The 27,326-nt window shown below is 30.3% G+C and overlaps 3 protein-coding genes across 4 annotated transcripts in view; 1 reads left to right on the top strand and 2 right to left on the bottom strand.

The window, feature by feature from the left end:
- LOC118194549 (magnesium-dependent phosphatase 1-like) overlaps positions 1-5,067 on the bottom strand; it is a 32,085-nt gene extending 27,018 nt beyond the window's left edge. Inside the window, exon 1 of the mRNA XM_035365689.2 lies at positions 4,885-5,067. Within this exon, the coding sequence (XP_035221580.2) occupies positions 4,885-4,918 (34 nt within the window). The 5' untranslated portion in view covers positions 4,919-5,067. The remainder of the gene's footprint in view (positions 1-4,884) is intronic.
- Positions 5,068-5,168: 101 nt separating this feature from the next.
- LOC118180937 (15-hydroxyprostaglandin dehydrogenase [NAD(+)]-like) overlaps positions 5,169-27,326 on the top strand; it is a 97,179-nt gene continuing 75,021 nt past the window's right edge. Inside the window, exons 1-3 of one of the 2 annotated variants that reach the window (XM_085822160.1) lie at positions 5,173-5,403; positions 6,437-6,557; positions 12,541-12,647. In XM_085822160.1, coding sequence (XP_085678286.1) covers positions 5,311-5,403; positions 6,437-6,557; positions 12,541-12,647 — 321 coding nt within the window. In that variant the 5' untranslated portion in view covers positions 5,173-5,310. Of the gene's footprint in view, positions 5,411-6,436; positions 6,558-12,540; positions 12,648-27,326 lie in introns of both variants that reach the window. The other variant, XM_085822161.1, reaches the window with a different exon arrangement.
- On the bottom strand, positions 20,175-21,133 carry LOC118194548 (mediator of RNA polymerase II transcription subunit 21-like). Its single transcript, XM_035365688.1, has one exon. The coding sequence runs from the start codon at positions 20,843-20,845 to the stop codon at positions 20,426-20,428; it is 420 nt and encodes a 139-aa protein (XP_035221579.1). The 5' UTR covers positions 20,846-21,133; the 3' UTR covers positions 20,175-20,425.

Below are 27,326 nucleotides of genomic sequence, written 5' to 3'. Positions count from 1 at the left end.
TGAATTTAATGACCAAACTCCATTCAAATGATAGTAATAAAGAGTGGATAATAACAATATTAAATTATAGTCCATGTTATGAATTATGTTTGCTATTTAGTTTCATCAAAAGTAAATTCCTTTCATTAACGTATTAAAAAGGAACGTAATTAAAAAACAGAACAGACAAAACTGGACTTCAACAGGAGACTGTTGTTTTAAGGATATTTCACTACATTTTTTCTTTCTTGTAGTTCATAAGATCATTTTTCTCAAAAGATTAATCTTTTATTACTTATGCAAAGCTTACACCATTGAATTGACTATTGTGACTACTCTTAAATAAGTGAAAATATTTTTTTTAAGTAATATTTTTACTGTTGAAAAAACAGCAGATTCTTGATATTGATTTGATGTTTTAGTAAAATTAATTCATGAAGTTTGTTTGGAAAGAAAATCAGCATTTGAAGCAAATACCAATACAATATTTCCAGCTTTTTTTAAATAAATTTATTCTTAAATACAAAAATAATTAAACAGGAAAAAATTACAGTAATAATTTTTAAAAAATTATAGACAGAAAGAAAGCAATAATAATAATTTACACAGAAAAAATAAAATTTTTGCAAGCATGCATTTTTTAAAGAATTTTCATAATAAAATGAAAAATATTGGATGGGATCAATCATCTACAGGATCATACACAGCGTGCATAATCCTTAGTTTAAATTTCGCTTTACGAGTTTCATCCATATTTTTCAATATAAATTGAAAAACTCATTAAAAAATGCATGTCATCATCGTAGATTTCTTGCAAGATCATCTCTTTATTTCGTTCGGATACGACGTGGTGCATATTAAAAAAAACATCGCCTTCGATGTGACAGTGAAATCATCTAAAGAAAGCCGCTTTGTTTTAGCTTCGCTCTGATTGGTCGACGCTTATCCCAAACTTGGTGTAAACTTGAAAACTTGGAACCCTATGCCACGAGCCCTAAACCAGATTCTGTGACATAGCAGTGACTGGTTGCCTTAGCAACGGAGCTCGGCTTTAACCACTTATGCCCTTTATGCACTTGTCTGAATGGGGCCTTAGAAAATGTTTATGCCGTCAGATTGGTAGCTAAGACACAAACCCATGTCAAACTACCAGCAATCAGCTGTCACAACATAGCCACAGGTGGATTATCAGTAATAAATGTTGCAAATTATTCCATCCCTTTTTCTTTATTCCAAAATTTAAATTTTACCATTTTTAATTTTACTTTTGCATTAATTATTGCTAAAACTATTATTTTTCCTAATAATTGTGATGCTGATTGCAATTATAATACCAACACTCATAACAGAATGTAAATGTATAGATTAACATATCGTGCTTCTTCATATAAAAATATTCCCACACACAAATGTACCGAAAATGGGTTGTGCCTTAGTATTGTGGTTTCAGAATATTTTTTTCTTAATTTCTAAAAAAATAGGAATACTTGCATCATTAAATATTAAAAAAAAATAGGTACATTTTGCACAAAAAAAAAAAAAAAAAAAAAAAGTGGAGAACAGATCTGTATCTCCCTTCTACTCGACCGATTGATGAATATTCAAATTGCATGTTTTTCATGTCTGATATCATGACTTGAGATATATACAGTCACAAGTCGTTAATCCGGACTCGTCGGAACTTCGGCAATTCCGGATTATAGATCATCAGTTTAAATCTGGTGAGATGGCATGCAGAAATTATTAAAAATATAAAATCGTAATTTATGAAATAAAGAGCAATTATGATCTAAAGGGTATCAAAATTTATAAAAAAAAAACTTAATATTTATTTGTTTACTTTATTAAACATTTCTTTTAATGCAAGTTGTTTAAGTAGCTTCGTTTTATGTGCTAATAGTTTCTCTTTAATTCTATAAACAGACATAATTTCTTGTTCAGTAACAAAATTCCGCTGTTCAAGTCCTATAATTGCTGTGCAGAGAATACCGAATAACTTGTCAATCGAAACTTTTTCGTTTTCAATAACCTCTTCACTATTGGAATCGAATTATAATGACGAGGAATTTGACTTAAATCATATCAAAGACTTAGTACATCGAGATGAAATACTATATTTAGTAAGGAATTATAAGCCAATTAAAATAAAAACATCTGCCCTGAAGATAAGGATAGTGCTGACAGATTAACTTCCAGTTCATTGCGCGCCACGATGTTCCACCCCCCCTCCATCCCACAAAGCAGCGTAAACAGATTTCGGAATGGTTAGAAAAACAAAGAATATGGCCTTTATCCATTTTTGCAGCAATTCCACTTTTTGTTTAATGGACTTCGAAACATACTTTCGCTTTGTAGATACTTTACATATTAGTAAATATATATCGGAAATTCTATTCGACATAATCGAACGTTCAAGCTTACTTTTATAAAATTGCTCTAACAGTCTGCAAAAAATAATAAGCCGGATCCAATTTGAAGATTAAGGAACAACACAATCTGCAACATGAACTGAATTTGATAATTTTAGCTTAGCTTATACAGTCCGTTATGCATTTAAACGCGCATGCGTAATCATATTATGCTCATGTGCACACGCATATTCGCAGCCGTAAAGGCCATTACGAAACATGCGCATGAAGTTTGTAGCTTTGAGGTCTGGATTATAGATCATTCCGGATTATGGGTGTCCAAATTAACGACTTTTGACTGTATTAGATTTTATATACCGTTGCTCTGACATGTATTTCGACACAAAATTGGAGTTCTTCTGAAATTACATGCGTTTTTTTTTTTTTTTTTTTAATATTGATTCTACGACTCAATTGATGCCAAAGTGCCAAATTTGGTTAATCTTCGGATTATATAGTAACTTGGCGATTTTTTGCCGACCAACCCTGTTACAGCAACCTGCTGGTGTTTTTTTTTTTTTTTTTTGGACGCCATTTTATTTTTACGAAGAAAAGGCATTTATAAATTTCTTGGGAAGCTTCTCAGCAAACTCTACAAAATTCAATATTTAGGCATAATTTCAGTTGTAGAATTGAAGGAGAAAGTGCAGAATCACCCACACCCACTGCTTGATGCGTTTTAGCTTTAGCAGTGTACATGGACAAAGTCAGGAGTGTGCGCAATGCCATTCTTGTGCAATTCTGGGATGTTTTTTTAAGTGAAAATAGGTCGACATGTACATGGCTGATACCGTGTACGTGCAATTCTTAAAAATGCAGCAAGCAGTAGGCGATTCTGCACTTTCTCCCAGTTTCGCACCTAATCTTCGTCATGATTAAGCACTTTTGTCCCATAAAAGTTCTAGCATAAGCGTAATTCGGCTAGCAGATTGTTGGAAAAAAAATGTTCAGTAAAAAAAAAAAAAAAAACTTTACTTCGTGAAAACAAAATGGCGTCCAAAAAAAAAAAAAACTTGCAGGTTGCTATAGTAAGGTTGGTCTCCAAATTTTCGCCAAAAAGTCGCCAAGTTACCATAATCTGAAGATTAACCAATTTTATAGACAGAATTTCATTCTCCATTCACATGGCTTTTCTACCATGAACAGGAATTTTTAAACACTCAATTATCGAAAAATTTCACAATTCTGAAATCTGGTATTTCCTTAGCATTCCAGATAGTTAAGCTTTTACTTTGTGCAAAGCATTTACGTAATGTAGAAATACAAAATATTGAATTCAACATGATAAACAAATACTGTGAAAAATTAATTACAGGCAAAAAGTAAATAAATAAATAAAGTTATATTGCAATTAGCACAGAGACATAATCAGAACAACATAGACATATTCCCAATAATTATCAAAATGATTTGCATAAATTTTGATAACTATATTGACAGGCATAAATAAATAATAGTGAAAGTATTGCTCATATGATGAAAAATGTGTGAAACTTAATTCAATATTGAATCTCCAGTTGCAGTTTGGACAAAATGATTAAGGAAAGAGAAATCAATTCTGTCTATTAGTTCCAGGATATGCAATGATATACATAATATTTAATGCACAAAGGACTTTAAAAGGAAATTCAAGAACGATTAAAAGGAGTTTTTTAAAACAAATATTAAGATTTCTAAATAAAACTGTATTCACGCTTAACTAGCACGTTTTCGAAAAATGAATTATATTGACCACTAAGTTTACATTTCAAAAATTAAAGATATATCGCATTTATTTTTTAATACATTGCATATGGAAGAGAAATGCAATCTGATGTTCAATTTTACTTATCTTTGCATTGCAGTTTTTTATTATAAGAAATCAGAATCAAGTTATATATATAATAATAATCTATAAAAATTACACACTGGTGCAAAATGAATCCTTTCTCTATAATAATCTATAAAAATTACACACTTATGCAAAATTAACATTTTTGTTTTCCAAATCATCCTTTTCAATATGAATTATTCTAAATTAAGAAAATTACGAAAATAGAAGCTCTAATTTATCTCTGGTGTACAGAATAATGGTTTGGAAATGGGCAAATAATGTCTAGTTTCATAACATAATAACATAAATGAACATTCATAACATAAATGAAGTGTAAGTTTTCCTACTTACACTTCATTTTATAAAGCAGTATTAACAAAATTCAAAATTTTTACAACCAAATAACATATTAATTATAAAACATGGTGTACCAGATAATCAGAAGTATGTTCATATTAAGATGAAAATACAAATATTTAATACATTTACAACTTCTTTCATTAACTACATGCACAGAAACAAACAAACATTACAACTATATTTTTACATGTAACAATGGATATAACTATTGTTTCAACAGTCAATTAATTCAGCTTTCAATAGAATTAAATGTCTGTAGAGTGGACTATTCATTTAATAAAAAATCCACTGAACTTCATGAATGTCCAAGCCGCACAAACTTACCTAGATCGAATACCACTAGCTTCGCAGACTGCATCCTGCTGCCGGCAGAACAAAATGTGAGCAGTTCGTCTGCTCTCGCGGATTATATTGAAGAACTTGTCAATGACTGTAGGTTTCTGCGCATGTCGTACGTAACAAAATAGAACAGAAAATATTTTCCAAAAGCCTCATATCATTCTTTAACAATTTAGATGTGTTAGTAGCAAGCAATGTGGGATCTTTTTCTTTACTTTACAATTTTTATGATACGTTTTAAATACTAAAAGATTAAATTTTATGCAAGTTTCTTTCATACTCCTATTTAAAAGACAACAAAATATGTGGCAACATGTACGATATAGCAGACGCTTTCAGTGGAGGATTAAAGTTGAATATTGAAAAAATAAGCATATCAGATAGGTTTAAGGTTTAATATTTACTTTTAATATGAAATTAAATGGAAAAGTTGGAATGGTAACAGGTGGCGCAAAAGGTATAGGAAAGGCATTTTGTAATGCTCTGTTGAATGAAGGAATGAAAGTAAGAAGTAAAGGGATTTGATTTCTACTTCATTCATAGATTCTTTTTTTTTTTTTTTTAAATTTTTTTTAATTTTAGCAAATTATTACTTTAGTTTGCATAGTCTGCACTTAAACAACAATATACTGTAAATAAGAATCATAAAAAAAATTAGTTGATCTTACACATAAGGTAACTTTGCTAAATAATGGAAATACAATAGAAACTTAAAGCTTTAGGTATGTGATCAAGTTTAAACAAATGCCTATTTTGAACTATGATCAAATTTAATTGTGATCACAAATATTTCTTGATTATGGTTCTAATAATTAATAATTTTTAATTTAGTGATTATCAGAACATAGGTTTAGTTCATTGCAATTATAGTAATAATTTTTATGAAAGAAATTTTTGAGTCCCTTTCCACTGGTTATAACTATGATTATAATATTTCTTCCCCCCCACACACACAGCATCTTGCTAAAACATTTTTGCTGGTAGTTAACAAAAAGAAGTTACCTGTGTATGTTTGAATCAACATCTCATTTTTCCTTTCTCTTCATCATTTAGGTGAAATGCTCTATGCAAGTGAAATATGTTATTTGAAAATTGTCAATATTATAAATTTATATAAATATATTTCATTATATTTTAAATATGATTTCTGGTAATTTGGATTATATTATATATATTTTTTTTCTCTTTTGCTTTAGTGTGCTTCTACCTAATTTTATTCTTAAAGAATTGTAATTCATGGCTGGAGTTTTAAAATTAGTAAAATTTAACCTTTGATTGTAATTGGTTTTTCAAAAAGGCTATAGTATTCATTTTGAGAGAGATATGTATAAATTCCCTCTTCTTCAAAAAAACATGGTTATAGCTTTAAAATACTGAGAATACTTCTATAAAACAAAATTAACCAATTGAATTTTATCAGAATTTAAGTTAACACCATACAGGCTAAAAAAAAAATTTTTTTTTTTGAAAATATAATTTTAAAGACATTTTTCGATAGTTTTAATTTACTTTTTTTATTTTTAAAATGATAATATAGGTCAGTATCTGTGATATTAATGAAAATGTTGGTAAAAATTTTCATGAAGATATTCTTGAAGGCCAGAAAAGTAAAGTCATATTTTGTAAATGTGATGTTTCATCTGAAAGTGAATTCAGAGGTATGTTTCAGTCTAGTTTTGTTAATATAAGTAACAGAGTTAAATTCCTCAGAAATATCAAATTTATGTAAAACAATAAAGCAAAAGTGAATTTGCATCATGCATACTGAAATGATAATTGCGCCTTTAGTTAATAGTTATGTCAAAAACTATACTGTTGAAAATTTCTTATCACAAGTGCATTCAACCATTAAGTTGACATTCGAGCAATGCCAAAAGTAGCCTCAATGAGGCACATCTCTTCGATTAAAAAAGGGAATGCAAAATTAAAATATAATAATTTAAATGCAGTAAATCCTCTTATGGCATTCACATATGAAAACGACCAGTATTTCTGAATGTAAACAAATATTAGCATTGAAACTGATCTCTCTGTGAAAGTGTGGCATAAGGTTTTATGGCTAATCTTTGGAATATGGTAACAGGTAGTTTGGCGAAATTTGGTAAGGCGATAAAGGTTACTAGCTAGGACTTTAGCAGTGTACATGGATAAAGTCAAGAATGTGCGCAATGCCATTTTTGTGCAATTCTGGGATTTTTTTTAAGTGAAAATAGGTCGACGTGTACATGGCTACCGTGTATGTGCAATTCTTAAAAACATGGCAAGCAGTGGACGATTCTGCACTTTCTAACAATTTCACACCTAATCTTCGTCATGATTAAGCACTTTTGTTCCATAAAAGTTCTAGCATAAACGTAATTCGGCTAGCAGATTGCTGGAAAAAATGTTGAGGAAAAAAAAAAGGCTTTACTTCGTGAAAACAAAATGGCATCCAAAACAAAACTAGCAGGTTACTGTAGCAGGGTTGGTCACCACATTTTCGCCAAAAATCGCCAAGTTACCATAATCCAAAGATTAACTGGTTTTATCACACTTTTACAGAATACCAAAATCATTTGGTTTTGCTTGCAGAGATTGGCTTCAGGTCTCAAAATCCTGTTATGGCTGTTGATTACCACCTAGGTTTAAGGGTTGCAAGGTTACAACCTCAGATTTCAGTGGGGTTCAAAATCATCCCATAATCTTGAGTTTCCTACATAAAGATATGTAAAATGGATATTGTAAGCTCTTGAAATTATAATATGCCAACCTAAGATTGGTTTATGTGACAGTTCTGCTGTGAATTATCACACACAGAAATATATACAGTCACACTTTTATGGTAGGTTGTCAAGAACAATGAACGATAATAAATGAAATAATAGTAGATGAAAGAATAAATAATTAAAATTAAATAAAGGATAAAGGGACAAAAGCCATTAATAATTGAAGTTAATGATAAGGACGTAAATAATAAATTAAAATATCTTAAAATTAAATTAATTAATTAAATTATCCTAATTTGCTCTTACTGGGAAAGTGAAGTATTCATTCAGTATCTAGTATCAATATCTGTTTTGCTAACTGCTAAAAAAATTTCTTGCATTAAAAACAGAATTTTCTAATATTGTGATTATTTTGCTCAGAGCACTCAAGATAATCTGATTTGGAGCTCTGTTGTTCTATGGTCGACATTGAGATTTCACTCAAACATTGAGAAAAGTTGGAGCCAGATTCTAGCTGAATTTAAGTCTTGATTACAGAAAGATTTTTCATATCTTAAGACAGATATTAATCACACACTGAAATTTCTAAATCTATTATTAGAAGATGCACTTATTTTTGCAGTATCAAGCAATTGATTATGCCAAAGAAAAATGTTTATTATAAACTATTAACTAACTAATTTTCGTACTTTATATAGTTTGCAAATGTCTCCAGCTTTTTATCTTTATTGCATATATCATTTAAGTTTATCAATTTTAAATAATTTTCTTTTTAGAAAAATGTAAACTAAATGTCTGTTGAATTAAGTCCTGTAAAAGCCCATCTGTTTAATTTTTAATCATGCTTCAGATTTCTAGAAAAGATACTCCATTTAATTACTCCATTTAATTTGTACTCCTCTAGGCCTAATTAGACTGCCTACTTTTTTTAAAAATCAAAACTCCGACTTTAAAAGGTAGCGTGCCAGAAATGGTTAAAGGAAATAATATGGATTTTTTTTTACAGTTAAAATATAATAATTTCCTTTCCTTAATTTTAAATTTATAGGTATTAGCCACATGCTTTAAGACAATGGACACACACACTTGCCATCAGCATAAAAACCAAATTGTCAACAGAAAATATGGAAAAAGAAAAATGTGTGAGATAACAAATGTAATAGCAGGTAATGCTATAATATTTGAGAACTCATTTTATACAGACCATGGGGAAAAGAAAAGTGCAATAAAAAATAGTTCAGAAATGTACTACTAGATAAATAATAAATAATTAAAATTAAATAAAGGATAAAGGGGCAAAAGCAATTAATAATTGAAGTTAATGATAAGGATGTAAATAATAAATTAAAATATCTTAAAATTAAATTAATACTAGATGGCTCATTTCATTCAATGAAGAAAGATGTTACACAAATTAGGAACTGTTTGAAATGCCGGTAGTCAGTGCTGTGAAATCATTCTTTACCATTTTAGGAGGGAAAAAAAAATAGCTTTACTAGTTTATCAGAACTTCTTCATTGCAGGGAACAGATGGTAATCAGAAGGAGCCAAGTCAAGGCTGCAGGGGATATGTTGAAACACATCCCATTTGAATTGGTGCAAAAGATGTGTTCACTGAGCACTATGAGGCCAAGCGTTACCGTGTAAGAACAGAACCCCAGATGTTTGCAGGCAGTGATGTTTGTTCTGGGTGGCTGATTTCAGTTTTCTCAAAATGTCACAGTACACTTCAGAATTGATTGTTATACTTATACTTCATGAATTCGAAAACCAAGATTCCATTAACATCCAAAAACATGGGAATTATAATCTTCCTTACTGACAAAGTTCAACGGCTTTCCACAGCCGGGAAATCAGAGAATAAATGTGACCATGACCATGACTGTTGTTTTGTCTTAGCATTCACATATGCTACTAAAGTCTCGTCACCAGTCACTATTCTTTCAAAAACTCTTCTCCTTCAGTGTGGTACTGGTAAAGAAAGTTCTGAGGCAATAATGACATTTCGATTGGTTTTGTGGATCTCTGTGAGAATTTTCGATTACCCATCGAGCACAGAACTTCCTGTAACCTAATTTTTCGGTGATTACCTAGTACAACATGGTCTGAGAAATGTTTACAAATTGTTATAACAGTTCCAAGATTGTGAATCGATGGTTCTGACGGATTTCGTCGTCAATTTGTTTGACGAGATCATCATTCACTACATATGGTTTCTTACTCCTTGATTGATCATGAATGTTTGTTCTTCCTTCCTTTAAAAGTCTCACCCATTGATGAAACGCAACTTCACTCATAATGTTTGGGCCATATATGACTCACAATTCACAATGAATTTCTGCCACTGACAGTTTTTTTCCCAAAGAGATCATATTACTACCTCTCATTTGGCAGAATTTTCAATAGCAGCACACATTTTGTGACGTTTTAACCAGTATATGCATGGCAGTATGACACTCTCACTATGACAACAGGAAGCTTACTGAATCAGAGATTGCTTAATGTCACAATGGTTGCACTGTGTCCACTACTACTAGTGCCACACTATAATAACGGTTAGTTTCCGAATTGGCCTCATAGTTTAACTGCATTGCGAGAGTATCAACACTGAACTTGCAAAAAGAGCCTATGTCAAGGAATGGTTTAAAAAGGATGATTACTAAATTTAAAAAGATTTGGCAGTTTAAGTATGCTGCAAGGAAGAGGATAGAAACAGATTTCAAATGAAACTGTGGAAGAAGTAGCTATTGCTGTGGTTGATAGAACTTCCTGTTCTCAATATCCTTCAATGAGTACTCATGTATTGTCACATGATTTGCTCATCCCTTAGGCTATAAATAAAAGATCACCATTGTGCAAAAGCTGCTCTTTCAAAGCATCAATGTACTGATATTGCTTACCAGTTTTTGGTGAACGTAGGCATTGACAGTGCATGGTCTTGGAACATTTTGTGGTCAGATGGAGCAGTGTTTGCAGCAAGTCAATCCTATCTTACGAGAATGAGAATGCTTAAAGATTACTGTCTTTATGCGAGTAGAGCAACACCATATACTGACCAACAAATAAATCATCTGCTTTGAGTTGATTTTGAAGATTACTGAGTTTATTCAGAAGTTTTCAAGTACCTAGCTTCCTCGTTCTCCACACTTGAATCCCTATGATTGTTAAGATTCCTGAAAGATTGTGTCTGTCAAGGAAGCATAAAAGGAAAGCAAACACAACATACTGTTTTATTGCAGTGCTCAAGAAACCCTTTGTACTGCTATTGAATATGCCACCAATACAAACAGAATGCACATTGAACAAATGCAATGATTAAACAAAGTTTTAGATTTCCAGTTTTGTATTTCTTGTTCTTTATGCACCACATTTTCACCTAGAAGTGGAAATTTGAACTTTAATTTTTTTCAGTTTAGCTTTCTTTTTCCCATAGCCCTTATAATGTATATAAAGTTTCAATGAATTAAGTCTTCTAGAATAGGGTTTACATAGATCACGTTACTTATGACTATCCTGTATGTATGTAAGTGCTTAGAGGGTTCCATAATGGTTAAGACTTCTTTAGAAAGACTGTTAGCCCCCCCCCAAAAAAAAAGGTTGAAATCCATCCATGTAAAGAAATCCAAATTGAAACAATATATAAATTCTGATAACTGATTACAATTTGATGATCAATTATATTTTTTTCCATGCAAGGTAAAAAGAATTTTTATCCATAGCATTCTGGTACAAAATGAAATCTGAATGTTTCTGCATGATGAAGGTCATTTTATCGAAGTAAAATTTTATTTATTGAGAACAAGTAACACAGAATACTTAGCCCAGGAAATGTTCACTGTAAATATGTTTTTATATCTCTTTCAATACAGACAAGATTATTTTCAGACCTACAGATTAAGTGTGCCTGTATTTAGTGCAGATATTGAAGATATACCACTGATTCACTGGTATGTAATTATCTTCCTGAGTATACTGATTTGGTTGTGAAAATAACATGGGTGGAAGAACAATGATGCCAGTTGTTAAAATTCATTTACTATGTAAGAGAAATTGTCAAATACTTTTACTCATATACGTGTAGAAATTAAACATTTATTTGCTTCCTCAAAATAGATCATTTCCTTACGAAGATCCAGAAGAATAAGTATACAAAGTCTGGATTGTGTGTTAATACATTGACTGGTATGCTGATTTTGAAGTGTTGTGAGCTCCATATCCAACTAATCCATTACATAACATTATATTCCTGCTTTTTTAATACAGTATTAATATATATTCATGGCCACAGTTGCTAGAAACACTTTCAGGCAGTTATATGCAATGGTAGATATATCACTGTTGGATAAGAGATTTAGCTTTAGTTAGCATGAATGCCATTTAACAGAATAATTCATGTTACACATATGATGTCACTTACATTTTGTAATGTTTTAGATATTCTTCGTTTTAGATTTATTTATAACTGTGATTGCTGTGGTAAAGTCTTCAAGTGGTTTAACAGTTAAATTAGAAACAACTTTTAATCAGCTGGTAATCTGGATTCAGTAACTGAGATGCTGTTTTAATTGCTGAGTTCTCATGGTCTGTATAGCTTAAAATATGATTTAAGTCCCTTATATTATTAAAAAGAATGCAACAGGCCCAAGTCATATACTTAATATAGTGCTCTTCATGAATGAGTCCAAGTCATATACTTAGATTACAGTGACCAAATCAATTATACTATTTATTTTTCACATATAGTGCACAGTATTTTTAAATCCCAACTTTTTCCTCCTTAAAAATTAACATTACTTAAGCAGATCTGGTTCTTTATTAGGTTCTTTTACACTTAAATATTAGCATAAAATGACAGCTTTTTCAAGTTTTATTTATTACTTAATGAAATACTATATAATATTAAGTGCAAATTACTCATTTGTCAAATTCCACTTAGCTGCATTTGATAAAACTATAAAGACTTTTGGAAGGATTGATTTACTCATAAATAATGCTGGCATACTCAATGAACATGAATGGAAAAGAGTAATCGATGTGAATTTTGTAAGTACTTTAAAACTTCATATGTATTGTTTTTAATACAACCTATCAAAATATTTTATAATACATGTTTTGTTCACTACAAACATTTATCGGAGATATATGTAACAAAATCAATAAATGCAAATGTTGGATATGTCTAGAAATTTGAAAGAAATTTTACTGGTCATGATTTCTTTATGTTATCAAGAAATTTTAAAATATTGTTTAATTCAGATGTATTTATTTTATTCTTCTGATGTAAAATATATTACTCCGAGTATAATTAAATATATCCTTATAATAATTTTACTCTTCCGTTGTAAAATACATCAATTCAACTACAAATATTATCCATGCTATATTTTGTCTTTTTATTATTCAGATGTTTAAGTAGGTAGAAGAAACATTATTAACAGAATGGACACCATAAATTATTCAAATTAAATACAGTAATATTTATCTGAATATAAATCCAACACTCCTATTCTCTGCTTAAAAATTTGGTAGTCTTATAAACAGGATTTTCATAAATAAAATAGTAGAATGAAAGGAATTCAGTTATCACACTGTATGGAATAATTACACTATTTATATAAACCTCTCTGGTGATTACTGTATACAAAGTTATCATAAAAGAATTTACCTGATATATAAACTCCTCACAGCCTATCTGCTCAATCAATTGAAATGAAATTTCGCTATTGTTATTTGAAGAATAGCAGAATGAAAGAAGGGATTTAGTTATCACTGTATAGAATAATTACACTATTTATATAAATCGCTTTGGTGATTACCGTAAACAGGTTTATCATAAAAACATTTCTCTGATATATATAAACTCCTTGCAGCTTATCTGCTCAACCAATCAAAATGAAATTTCGCTATTGTTACTTGAAGATATCCCCTCAACATTGTGATGATTTATAACACCAGTTCTCAAATTGTGGTACATTACAATATTTTTAGTGGTACAATTTTAACAGGAAAAAATTAAATGAATGTAAAATTGCACCCCTTTTAACATTTTGTTTTAATCTTTATTATTCAGAAACACATATATTTTTCAAATTTTTTACTTTTACAACTCTAATGTTGAAATGACGACTTTTCCAAGAGCTTCAGAACTTTATGATCAGTATACTTATTTATATTTTATTGTAATGTAAAAATTGTAATTTATATTTAGTGTAATGTTTACGAATATAATTAAATAATATAAATTTAAAGTCTTTAATTATATACACTGCATTGATTTTTAATACGAAATGCTTTTATGGTGGTACGTATATTTGTTTCATATTAATGTGGTATAAAACTTGTAAAGTTTAAGAACCCCTGATTTATAACAATAGCGCTCACACAGTTACAGTGAAAAAATTCGAAATTTTCAATAGGCACCCACTATTTTTCTGCACAAATTGATCAGTGGACTGAAAAATATGGCATTGGAACGATACATGTATGACAAGAACTGCCAGTGTAAAATGATTGTGAAGAACCAATAACTATATAAGAGAGGAGAAGGGGGGACTCTTACAGGAATTGCAAGTTTTCAAAGTGGCCGCCTTTGCAGATGATAATGCAGTGCATGTGAGAGATTGTTGACAACAGTGACAAACATAACATTGCAGGAGGACTCTGCATAACTTCATATTTTATAACATCTTTCACTTCTGACAAATCTTACAGATGTGATGCATTCATATAACCCCAAAACCAGATCTCCTATAACTTTGTAGTTTTGTGGCTACCATGATACTCCGGATTTCTGGTTCTGAGGTTATTTGAAAACGTGCACACATGAAATTTACAAGATTTATCAGAATTGAAAGATGCCATAAAATGTGAAGTTATCGTTTCCTTTTGTCGATGTTATATTTGCCATCATTGTCAAAATGTCCCACAGGCAATGCGTTACAGTCGGCGAAGTCTGCAAGCTGAAAACTTGTAATTCCAATAAAAGTTTCCCCCTTCCCATCTTGTGTTGTCGTTGGCCCTTTACAATGCTCTTTTGTAAATGATTTACATCAATTTTTGTTGTATGTGTATCGTTCCAATGTCATTCAGTTTTTAAATGCACTGATCAGTTTGTGCAGGAAAAAAGTGGTGGGCATTGCCATTTGAAAATTCAAAACGTTTTCATTGTAACCATAATTGTAATAGCTCTAGTTTTAAACCATCACAGTCTTGAGCTCACGACTTCAAAACCAATATTTGAAATTTTATTTTGATCAGGTAGGGGACAGACAACAAGGTTTATATATCGGGGAAGATTTTATGACCACCCTGTATGCAAAACTATTATTAATTGTAATAATTGTATCTCAGTGAGCGATTTCAATTTATGCTTACACCCACTGTACTGGTTACTTGTATGCCGGAAAACAAATACAGTCAAACATCTTTAACTCCGGACTCGTCGGGACTTCGGCAATTCCGGTTTATAGATCATCAGTTTAAATCTGGTAAGATGGCATGCAGAAATTATAAAATTAAAAATATGAAACCGTAATTTATAAAATAATAAGCAATTATGATCTAAAGGGTATCAAAATTTACAAAAAAAAAAAGCTTAATATTTATTTGTTTACTTTATTAAACATTTCTTTCAACGCGCGCATGTGTAAAGCATACATTACACATAGCCGAAATTAGAAAATTGACAGTCTTTTGTTTTGTAGATCCTTTGGGAGCTCCAGCATCGAAAATTCTATTTGACATAATCGAAAATTCAAGCTTACTTTTATAAAATTGCTCTTACAGTCTGCAAAAAATAATAAGCCGGATCCAATTTGAAGATTAAGGAACAACGCAATCATCAACATTAACTGAAATAGCTAATTAGATAATTTTAGCTTATACCGCCTGTTATACATTAAACGAGCACACGAAAACGTATCCTGCGCTTGCGCACACCCGTATGCGCAGTCGTAAAGGTCTTACGCGCACGCATAAACGCCTATGCACATGCGTCAAAACGGCGCATGCGCAGAAAGTTTTTAGCTTTGAGGTCCAGATTATAGATCATTCCGGATTATGGGTGTCCGAATTAACGACTTTTGACTGTAATGTGTGATTAACGATGTCATTGGGCCACAGCTAAAGGTACTGGTATTTCAAGGAAGAGGGGAAAAAAAAAAAAAAAACTAAGATTCTCTTTCTCAAAACTACTATAAGACAAATACTCAACTATATTTTTATTTATTTATCATAAATGTACGGAGGGAGTTATATTTAAATAAATATAGTAATATTTTATCGTGGACTATGATTACATATATTACATTCTGCATTGCTATTACTTAAAATGATTTAATTCTGCAAATTAATTACATTTGTTCTTTTAATTTCAGTGCAGGTCAGAAGTTAGAATAGAATAATATAAATTAATCACTTTTTTAAATGTGATAAATTTTGATTTTTTTCCCTTAATTTTTTAAGCAAATATAAAAATTATTACCAGTGTTACCAGGTTCAAATAGAAATTGTCTATCTTGTTGAATTTACTCACTATGACATAATTTCATTTGAAAACACATTGTTGCTACATTTCTAATCATTAATAGGTAGATTGCCAAGCTCCTGCAATATTCATCGTTTCTTTGAACATAACTAGCAGAACTGTTAATTTTGCTCAATTATTAAAGAAAAAAGTACTGAATGTGATATGACTTGTAATATATATCATTTAAAAAAAACATTAATTTTTTTCACATTTTTGGATATCTTAACTATTGGAAATTGTGAAGGATAAAAAATAATATTTTAATATTCTTATACTTGTTATGTCTTTCAACAGGTAAAGTGCAGAATCGCCTATTTATTTGTTTGGCGCTTTTTACAAGAGTAAGAAGAATTGGATTTGTGTCAATTTTCTTTCACTTTTTAAGTGAAAAATCAGTTGATGTGTACATGTATAAAGTTAAGGGAGTTTTGTGAAATTCTGGATTTTTTTTTAAGTGAAAATAGGTCGATGTGCACATGGATACAGACTTTGTGCAATTCTTGAAAACGCGCCAAGCAGTGGGTGATTCTGGACTTTTCCCCTTTCAACAATCATATGTGTTTAGTAGTGATGAAACAGGTTACTAGTACTTTCATACAAGTTCATGCCTATTATAAAAGATACTGCATCAAAAGGAGAGTTATGATGATTAAAAAAAAATCATAAAAAAGAAAATACAAAAGTAAAATTGATACTATCTGAAAGCTGTTTTTTCTTAACAAATGGAACATTAGATTTATTCTATACAATGGCATAAGATGAAGTTATACACTTGAAAACTGCTCAGAGCTAAGGAAATGAAATTTTAAATTAGTAAAAGAAAAGTTCAATACTCAGATTAAGGCACATAGCATGATAATATATGTCACAATCTGTATATTGTATTATTCAATTACGGCAAAGCACACGAGGGCTGTCTGCCTAAAGGGAGGGATGCCTTCGTGTAGGACTTTCTAAGGGAAACTGGCTATATACACATGGGAAAAACCACGAAAATGCCCATGCAGCCAGTCCGTTTGCGGGATTTGAACCTCGGACCGAACTACCAGTGTTCAGCGTCTTTACCGCTTGTGGTCTCAATCTGTATATTGAGTAACATGTTAAAAAATTTTATTATTTATAATTATTTTAACAGTTTAATTATTGATTTCATTTTTATCATAATTTTAATTTGAATATGCTCAAAAAAGCATACTGTATATTATAACTCACTTAATCCTCTGAGCACCATGACCGGCTTTATCCGGTCATGAGATTTTTTTGTTACTTGTTACATATTAGCTTATAATAAGATATTTTGCTTTCTTACTTTCATTAATAATATAAATGTCATCTTGATGAATGTAAGTTTATGGAAATAGACAAAAATAGGTAAATATACATATTTAGCTAATAAAGGCTCTTTAAATACAGGTCTTCATTACAGATCCAAAAACCCGGGCCACTCAGAGGGCTAAATACAATAATCACAGTCAAGAAAACTTCACATTCCTAAGGTTTTAAAAAAGTATCAGATAATTATTTTGATTTCAATTATATTAGGTTGCTAATGAAGTAACGCTAGTTTTAGGAGCATGTTATAAATGTATGTATTCATTTATTACATTTTTTACTAAAAAAACAGAAGAAATAAAAAAGATATTTTGATACATAACAAAGCTGATGATCTATGCAATCAAATTGTCGACAGTTTAAGGGGAGCAAATTAGCTCAAACTACTGTACTTTCGAATAATGCATTTATGGTGCAAGACTTTGCTGTAATACTGTTGAGTAATATTCAAAAGGCATATTAATCTCCCAACCTCCAAAAAGTTTAAATATGTCTATTTAAGTTGAGGATAAATTATTTTGGATTGTGATAAAAAGATTATTGCAATTTTTCAATCCAAATTAGTCAGAATATTTATAAATATTTTATCAAGTGATATACATATCAAAATTCTTTATTAAATCACCCATAGCAATTTATTAATCTCTACATCTAATGAAACAAAGAGTCTGTCTGTGTGTGTGTGTCTTTCGTTCGTGCAGCCCGTAAGCTAATAGACCCACTGCTACAAAATTTGGTACATAGGTGCACCTCGAAGCGATTTTTTCGAAATTTGAATTTTTTTTTATTTTATGTTTTGTGACGAAATCGTGTCATTTTGAGACATATTGGGCTATAGGAGAGCGAGATTTTACTCTACACACTCCATTTTCACATCGTCATGTAGGTACTTAGCTATTTTACGAACTTAAAATAAATTTCATGTTTCAATAAATCGATTAAATACGAATTTATGTAACAAAGTGAGCTTAACACCTTTTCAACGGGATTTTTTCTAAAAAAGTTTATTTTTCTTTGATTTTTGGACACGTTAAACTTTCATCCTTGCGACTGCTTTTATGAAAATAATTTTGGAAAAATTATAATATTTTGTATTTTTAAAGAATTTTTTAAATGAAGCTTCCGAGTACACTTCTCACATCTTTAAAAATGTGATTTTGGCAACAATTTTCCTTTCTTATTGTTGTTGATAGATTTTTGATGAAATCGCATCATTTTGAATAGTTTCATTCTTTTAGAAATATGGGTTTGGCAACAATTTTTCATCATATTTCTTGTGTCACTGTTTTTAAGAGATTGGCATATTTCATTGAAATTTATATATATATATATATATATATATATAATACATTTTCATTGATTTTTTTTTGATAAAGTTGTTCTGCAGAGTAAAATTGTGCACGGAATTTTTTGTTTTTCGAGTTTCTTTCATGTTATTTTATGCTTATTTCACTGTAAGATATTGAAAAGTTTTGCATGATTTTTTTTCTTCAACGCAAAGTTTGTTAATATTTGTATTAAGGGATATAGCTTATTTCATTGTATTTTTTTCCTCTTGAAAATATGAGATAAAATATCATTAATTATACTTTGCTTTTCAGAATTTTTTGTTTTTTGTATTTTTTAATGTTATTTATTGCTCATTTCACTGTTTTTAAGATATTGAAAAGTTTTGAGTGATTTCTTTAGGAAACAAAGTTCTTAACCTCCTTTACACCATTTGAGTTCTTAAGATTTTGTAAAGGGAAGTTGCTTAATTTATTTATTAGGATAATTAAGATATATTGCTTATTTTGTTGTAATTTTGTTATACCTAATAACTTTTTTTTTATGAAGTTGTTATTCAGAGTTTTCTGAGAGAGAGAGAGAAATTCTACACAGTTTTTAAATTTAACGTTTGGTCCCTTCAGCCATTTTTCCGGTACATTTAAAAACAAGACGAAGGCTAGCAGCGAAGCTGCTAGTTATATATAAAAATGGTATTGCCTCTTTCGTTATTTAAGAAAAAAATAATTTTATAACTTCAAGTATCATTTAATATTTTTCATCTTACATACTGATCGACAATTACCAAAAATTTTAATCCAAATCAGTTGGAACATTTATAAAGATATTGCAATCTATAACCAGCCTTTAAATAGTTATTTGAACATAATGTATATTTAAGCTAATTCATTTGGCACAAGATATATTTGTTTTTGATTTTTTTAATATTGTTTTTAAGCAATAATGTCTTGTATGTCATACTGATTCAAATATGAAATTACTGTGTTGGTTTTTTCAATGAAAATCAGGCTTGGTAATATAAGCTTGGATTACACACATGAATTACTATTAAAGTGTACTACAAGGGGTCCCCCCCCAAAAAAAAAGCATACCCATGAGATAAAGCTAAATTATACTTATTTTATACTGTGTACAAGAAATAAGTGTTAAAAAACTGTATTCAGAACATATTAGAGATAACTGCAGGTTTTTGAACCATAGAAAATGCATCTTATATTCGAAAGAATACCATACTTCTGAATAGAAAAATCTTACATATTCATTACCTTCATAAAAGTATCAAATATGCAGTCGACCTGCAAAAAAGATTAATGTAGTTGAAGATAACATTATTATATTATTTGGTTGAAAGGCTGTTAAAAATAACTTGCCATTCAATCAAAATCACTAAAAAGTCTGTATACATAAAATTAAAATACGATATATTCTCTTGAAAAATTTTTTTCATTGAGCATATTTTTCTGTAAATACAAATAAAACAAATATTATTGAAAGCAGGTATAACAAATAAAACAATTTTACAAGTTCCATTGAGCATAGATTACGTAAAATGAATCACAGATTATATGTAGCAACCTCAACAAGAATACACCAAAGCATGGCTATTTGCTTATTGCCAATACATCATACTTATGAGGCCAACTGTTTTTAATTGTGCATTCAGCATGAGCATTAGTTATTTAGCTTGACAACCACTCAATCTCTGCATTTCTTGTTGTGACTGTGCAATATCATGTAAAGCTTGCCTGATTTGTTCTAGCAAGAATTCTCCTTTAAGAACAACTTCTTCTAGCCTTCTTGCAGCTTCTTTATTTTCTTCATCTAAACGTTTTATACTTGCTTCTTGTAATTCTGGATAAGAATCTTCACTAGGCAAACTATCAATCAAAACATCTATGTCTTTGGCAGTTTTAGCAATTAGAGTAGCAAATGTTTGACAATAATCATCAGGTGGCTGAGGTGGTTTAGGACCTGTTTTATCAAATTCCGGGAAACTACTGGGAGTAGCACACTGCTGTAGAACTCCAATGCTGTTGCAAATATTTTCAGCCTGAGCATTTACGGCATCTTGCAGTTGCGACAAACGATCAGCCATTCTAGTAATCAATTTATTGTACAGCCTTTCACTATATAATATATATATCCATAATTACGACGATGTAACGTAATTTTTCCTAAACTTTCGCGGGGTTAATTTTATTGCTGAATAATCAAAACGACGAGTTTTCTGCTAAATGTAGTAATATTCAAATGATAAAGTTTGTAATAGAAAGTTCCACAAATTACACAAAGCGAAATTTTGGTTTTACTAGCTCAAAAAACACGAACCCACCTCACACTCTCATTTGTAAACATGCAGCACGATGGCGGTGAAAAGTGTATGTTGCCAGGTTCAGTAACTGTTAAACTATTCGTTCCTCAGAGGCGCTGCAGATTGCGATATAGCACACTGTGAATTCACTCTGTAAATTCTCGTTAAGTTAAATTTCGTTATCCACCTTTAACACTGTTCTGCTCATAGATAAAATAATAATAATAATAATAGATAATGCTGCATCAATAAAACCTGACTTAAACGAGAAAGTACCGTAATTGTTATTTAAGTGTTCAAAATATACATTATTGTTTCAAATCTGAGCACAAATGACGCTATAATATTTTTAATGGCGTAACTCTATGTTAAAATTACCGAAAAAATTAAAAAGGTATACAATGCTAACAATTTGATTAATAATAAATAAGAAAACTTAAATTGTCGGTAACATTTATGTTATTCCATATAGTATACGCGTATGTTAAAAAATTAAAATAATTTTAAGCAAAATTCTAGCTTACAAAAATGTAGATAATTGTGATACCTTTATTGACACTTTCTGATTATTCGCTCTTCCATGAAAAGTTTTCGAATCATTGTCGATTTTGTGCGTAGGTGACAAATTTTTGTTTGGTTGTCTTTCGGTTTCGTAAGTTTTATTTTGTTCATAAATAATGAAAAAGTATCTGAAAAGAGGAAAAAAAATATGGGAAAAATAACTGATATTTAAATAACCGATATAATAGATATTTATGTTTTTACTGCCGATAGATACTGGATAGTTAAATATAAAAAGGGCAAATTCACATATATTAAAACAGTGGTCTCAGTCTGGCGGTTCGTGAGCCGTATGTTGTCCCCGAAGCAATGTTATGCGGTCTGCGATGATATTGGGTCATATAAAATGTCTTCGCGCTTTTTTGGTACATTTTTTAACAAAAATTTTCTTTATAGAAAATCAATTTTAATCATATTGGCGATTATTATCTATGATCTTTTGCCATTTTTCGAGTAGCTTAATAACTCCATCGGTGTAGAACTTCTGTGGTTTATCGTCGATAAACTTGGGCAAGTAATTTTCACTGGCTCTTCGGTCGGCCAATTTTTTACCTTCAAGAGAGTTTTCTAGAGACCGAAGAAAATGGTAGTTAGAGAGTGCAAGGTTCGGGCGATATGGTGAATGTATCAAAACTTCTTCCCAACCGAGTTCCGTCAATTTGTTTCAAGTCATGAAAGATGTGTGTGCCCGCGTATTGTCATAATGGAACATAACTCTCTTTCTTTTGGCAGATTTCTCTCTTTCTGTATTGCTTCATTCAAACGGTCGAGTCGTGCATAGTACACGGCCGAATTAATGGTTTCGCCAGGTTGCAGTTTATGTGGCACCCAAACATTGAGTTTCTTTTTGTAACCTGCTCTTTTCAAATGATTCTAAACTGTCATGTGGTTGATGTGTAGTGCCTCTGTTATTTCCTGACAGCTTACGTGCCGGTCTTGCTCCACCAGTCGCAAAATTTCATCGACTTTTTCAGTGATTCACTTTACAAATTTTTCGTCATGTTTTTGCAGCCTTTTTAACTTTTTTATAGTAAAAAAAGCATCACGTAACTTATTTCTTCAGATATTTCACTCATTTTCAAATCAATATAACTTTTTACATAAGCAACGAATTAAAAAACTATTTTTACAAACAAAGGAAGCTGAATGTCACCCTTTAAGCACATGTTCGGGTGAGTATTGCCGGATATATAGACATCAACACTATCTAGTGGCAAAAAAAAAAAAAAAAAAAAAAAGCGCGGAGGCATTTTATATGACCCAATATTTCAATTATGAACTTGCAAATACAATGATTTAAGATTTTAATTATTTGAAGTTCAAGTTTAGAATATTTTCATCACCGTTAAAAACTTAAATAACGCATCAGAAAATCTGTAAATGGAACTAACTAATTTACAAAGTGATAAATTGTATTCAAAGATTTGAAGATACAGATTTTATTAAAGTTGAGAAAAAATAAATGTGTTACGAATTTTTGCGCTAAGAATAATCTCTTTATTTGGCCGCCCAGACGGTATAACACACACATACAAAAACAAAAAGTTCAACCGAATATTGGAACCGAGGTACAGGTAATCAGAACGTGCATATTTATTTTAGTTTACTAAATTTACATGAGCACATCTGTTTTAAACTGTAATATATCCAGCATAATATTTTCGATACTTAGTATCTGACTCAGAATGAAGGAAAATGCATAAAATATAATTAACAGTTTGCATAAATCATCAAACTAATGAAACCCTTGCTGATGATAATTTCTTGCGAAAAGTTTTTCCCTTCTCTTTTTAAAAGTGATGGATACAACTGTAAACAGCGAAACTCAAAATGGAAGAAACTATCAAAATTAAAAAATAAAACCAGATTTTGCTGGTTTTTATTTTTTAATTTTGATATCAGACTACTTCTCGCCATTCTCATAGCTGATACAACTAGGATTACCAAATGTTCTTTTTTTTTTTTTTTTTTTTTTTTTTTTTTAATAGGCACGTAAGGTAATTGGGATCAGAATAGGCAACCGAAAAATGCATTAGTATAGAAAGATAAATGTCAGATAATTACGTAAATGACAAAACAATCTACATTAGGTTATTAAGAATGCCAGAAGTCAATAGTAAAGAGATTGTCTACAGATAAAACTCTGTTCCGGGTAATTAAGTTTAAAGTTTGACCAGTATTTAAATCAGTTTTCCTGTTCTTTTTTCAGCTTAGAAGAAATGCCAAATGGCATCAATTTCGAAATTATAACTAACTATATTGCGGTGAATGAGGCATTTAGCGTTGTAATTTGAAAAGTTGGTGAAAGGGAGTACTGAATTTTCGATAGCTTATAGCTAGGGCCGGATTTACGTATAAGCTACACAAGCTATAGCTTAGGGCCCCCTCTTTCTTAGGGGTCATCATAAAATTAAATTATAGTATAAATAGTATTAAAATATTGTTTCATAAGAATAAATTGAATTTAATTATATTATAACAGACTTATAAAGGGCCCTATATCGCAAATAGCTTAGGTCTTTATCAAGTCTAAATCTGGTTCTGCTTATAGCAGCCAAAAAAATTATTTGTTTGCTTTACTTCCATTTTTTTTCGTTCGTTCTAATACATCTAATTCATCTGGCTACATATCATATTCACTCTTTTAATTTATTGATTGTTTTTTGTCGTGCTAGTTACAATTGTTATCCACATACTTTTTGGTTTCATCAGTCCCATTTTATTAGCGCTGTCATCTCCATTAATAAATTCTAGAACCGACAAGAAAAAAGACTAAATGATAATGTTCGTATCACAAAAATTTGGGAAAAAAGTAGGAATGGTTAGCGCACTCTTTAGTTCTCGAGAAGCAAAGTGTACTTATATGTCAAACTATTTTTTAAATTGGATGTATGGGTGTTTTAGCAATAAGACAAATAAATAATCAGATTGTCAAAAAATAAAAGCAGTGCGTTGTCATCCAATACTTTTACCGATAATTTTAACATAAAAGCATATTATAAAGAAGAAGATTTAATAGTTGCTTCGGAGATAGCTCAACATACCAAGCAGTCTTTCGACTGCAGTTTGGAAATAAATCCAGGAATTTACTAAGATTCCAAAGTAGCTGCAAAAATATCTTGTGGTAGAACAAAATTTGAAACAGTTGTCATAAACATGCTTGGTAAAAAGGGTTAATTAATTTTAAACGATTTGTAAAAACAATGATCCACCTCTAAATTTTTGTCTTGAAACTGCTTGGTGTACGTTCATTATTTTAATATGGAATTCGGCAAAGTGAATTATATGATTGATTTTTTGACAATTTAGATGAAATAGGAGTTGGACAGTTTCAATGTTTAAAAAATGCAATAAAAAATTTCCAGTTAGCATGAACAAGAATTTGTTTTAATGCATATAATGCAAATTGTAATTTTGGAATAAGGGATTTCTTGTATACAAACATCTTTACATTAAAATGAAGCTAATTGCAGTGTTCACATTATACAGTCAAAAGTCGTTAATCCGGACTCGTCGGGACTTCGGCGATTCCGGATTATCGATTTTTCCGGATTATAGATCATCAGTTTAAATCTGGTAAAATGGCATGCAGAAATTATAAAATTAAAAATATGAAACCGTAATTTACGAAATAAAGAACAATTATGATCTAAAGGGTATCAAAATTTACAAAAAAAAAAAAACAAAAAAAAAGCTTAATATTTATTTGTTTACTTTATTAAACATTTCTTTCAATGTAAGTTGTTTAAGTTGCTTCGTTTTTTATGTGATAATACATTCTCTTTAATTCCATAAACAGACATAATTTCTTGTTCAGTTACAAAGTTCCGCTGTTCAAGTCCTATAATTGCTGTGTCGAGAATAACGACTAATTTGTCAATCGAAATTTTTTCGTTTTCAATAACCTCTGTCACTTTCTTCGCTATCGGAAGCGAATTATAATGACGAGGCATTTGATTTAAATCATATCAAAGACGGAGTACATCGAGAGGAAATACCACATTTAGTAAGCAATTATAAGCCAAATAAAATAAAAACATCTGCCCTTAAGATAAGGATAGTGTTGACAGATCAACTTCCAATTCATTGCGCTCCGCCGCGTTAAAGATAAACAAAGTTTAGATAAACAAACGTTAAAGTTTAGATAAACAAAAGGATATCCCTGTATCCATTTTTTGCAGCAATTCCACTTTTTGTTTAATGGACTCCGAAAGATATTTTCGCTTTGTATATCCTTTACATATGAGTAAATATATTTCGGAAATTCTATTTGAAATAATCGAAAGTTCAAGCTTACTTTTATAAAATTGCTCTAACAGTCTGCAAAAAATAATAAGCCGGATCCAATTCGAAGGTTAAGGAACAACGCAATCTGCAGCATTAACTGAAATAGATAATTAGATAATTTTAGCTTAGCTTATCCCGTCCGTTATACATTAAACGCGCATTCGTAAACGTATTTTGCACACACAAATTCGCAGCCGTAAACGTCTTACGCGCATGCGTCAACGCGACGCATGTGCAGAAAGTTTGTAGCTTTGAGGTCCGGATTATAGATCATTCCGGATTATGGGTGTCCGAATTAACGACTTTTGACTGTACATAATACAGCAAAATATGTTATAGGAAACTTGAATGTAGAAAATATTGCCCTAAAAATCTATTGCCATTTTTTTAGTATCAACAAAAAGACGTGGAACGCTTAAATCGTTTCATTAATTTGTCGGAACAGAATTCTGCGAAATTCGCAGCTATGTCATACTAGGTTGCTTTCTTTGAAGCCATGCATTGAAAGAATTTTAATTTCGTGGAAATCCATGCAAGTTCTTATTTGTTAAGCAGACGAATTGATTATTCTGAATAATTATTCATACTGCTTTTAACTGATGATAACTCTGTAGACATTTCGTCAATTATTAATATATATTTATTGTTCTCGCAACATTTAATGCCGATATTCAGCTTAGTTGTCAAAGAATAAGAGAAGAATGAAACTTGTGGTGAACATGGCTCTCAGTGTTTTGACCAACTTAAGAAATAAGCATAAATATCCATATCATGAAGAATTTTTTAGATATCAAATTCATCCACATTTAAAAAAAAAATAGATAGGCAGAATTTCAAAAGATTATTGATGAAAAAGATTAATGACATACACAAAACTGATACATAATCAACGTATCAAATATCGGATTTGTAGCTCACCTTAAATAAGTTTCTTGTCTAGATAAATATTAACAAATCTTCTTAGACAGCAGAATGGTTTTAACTTTCAAATTTACCATTTTAGGTAAACATTTCTAATTTAATTATAAAAATTATCTTTATTAAATCTTTATTAAATTTAATTATAAAAATTATCTTTATTAAATTAAAAAAAAAATTAAAATTTTTTTTTTTTAGAGAACACTTTGTTAAAAATTTTACATTTAGCGATTGTCAATGCTAAGTCTGTTAGATAATTTATTTCCAATATGCCAGAAATTTACAAAAGTTACTGGAGATTCGTAGCTAAAGGAAAAGCTGGATTTGAATATGGATAACGCTTTTGATGAAGTAACATTAATTCAAAAAAAAAAAAAAAACTTTGATTCATTTCAAAGGTCTGAATGTTTTACAATCCAAAATATCAAGTTACAAATGGCACATGGTGATGCACATTTTTTCAAGTCTTCCAAAAATTAAAACAAATATACCCGTAATT

This window comes from Stegodyphus dumicola, chromosome 8, assembly GCF_044657685.1.
Source record: "Stegodyphus dumicola isolate Sdum_Otavi_A_Nest chromosome 8, ASM4465768v1".
Lineage (NCBI taxonomy): Eukaryota > Metazoa > Arthropoda > Arachnida > Araneae > Eresidae > Stegodyphus > Stegodyphus dumicola.
Note: the sequence above shows the minus strand (reverse complement) of the source record. Positions and strands in the feature narration are given on the sequence as shown.

What these genes read in the sequence shown, in the direction of transcription:
- LOC118194548 (XM_035365688.1), bottom strand. Translation starts at nt 20,845, where the DNA reads ATGGCTGATCGTTTGTCGCAACTGCAAGATGCCGTAAATGCTCAGGCT.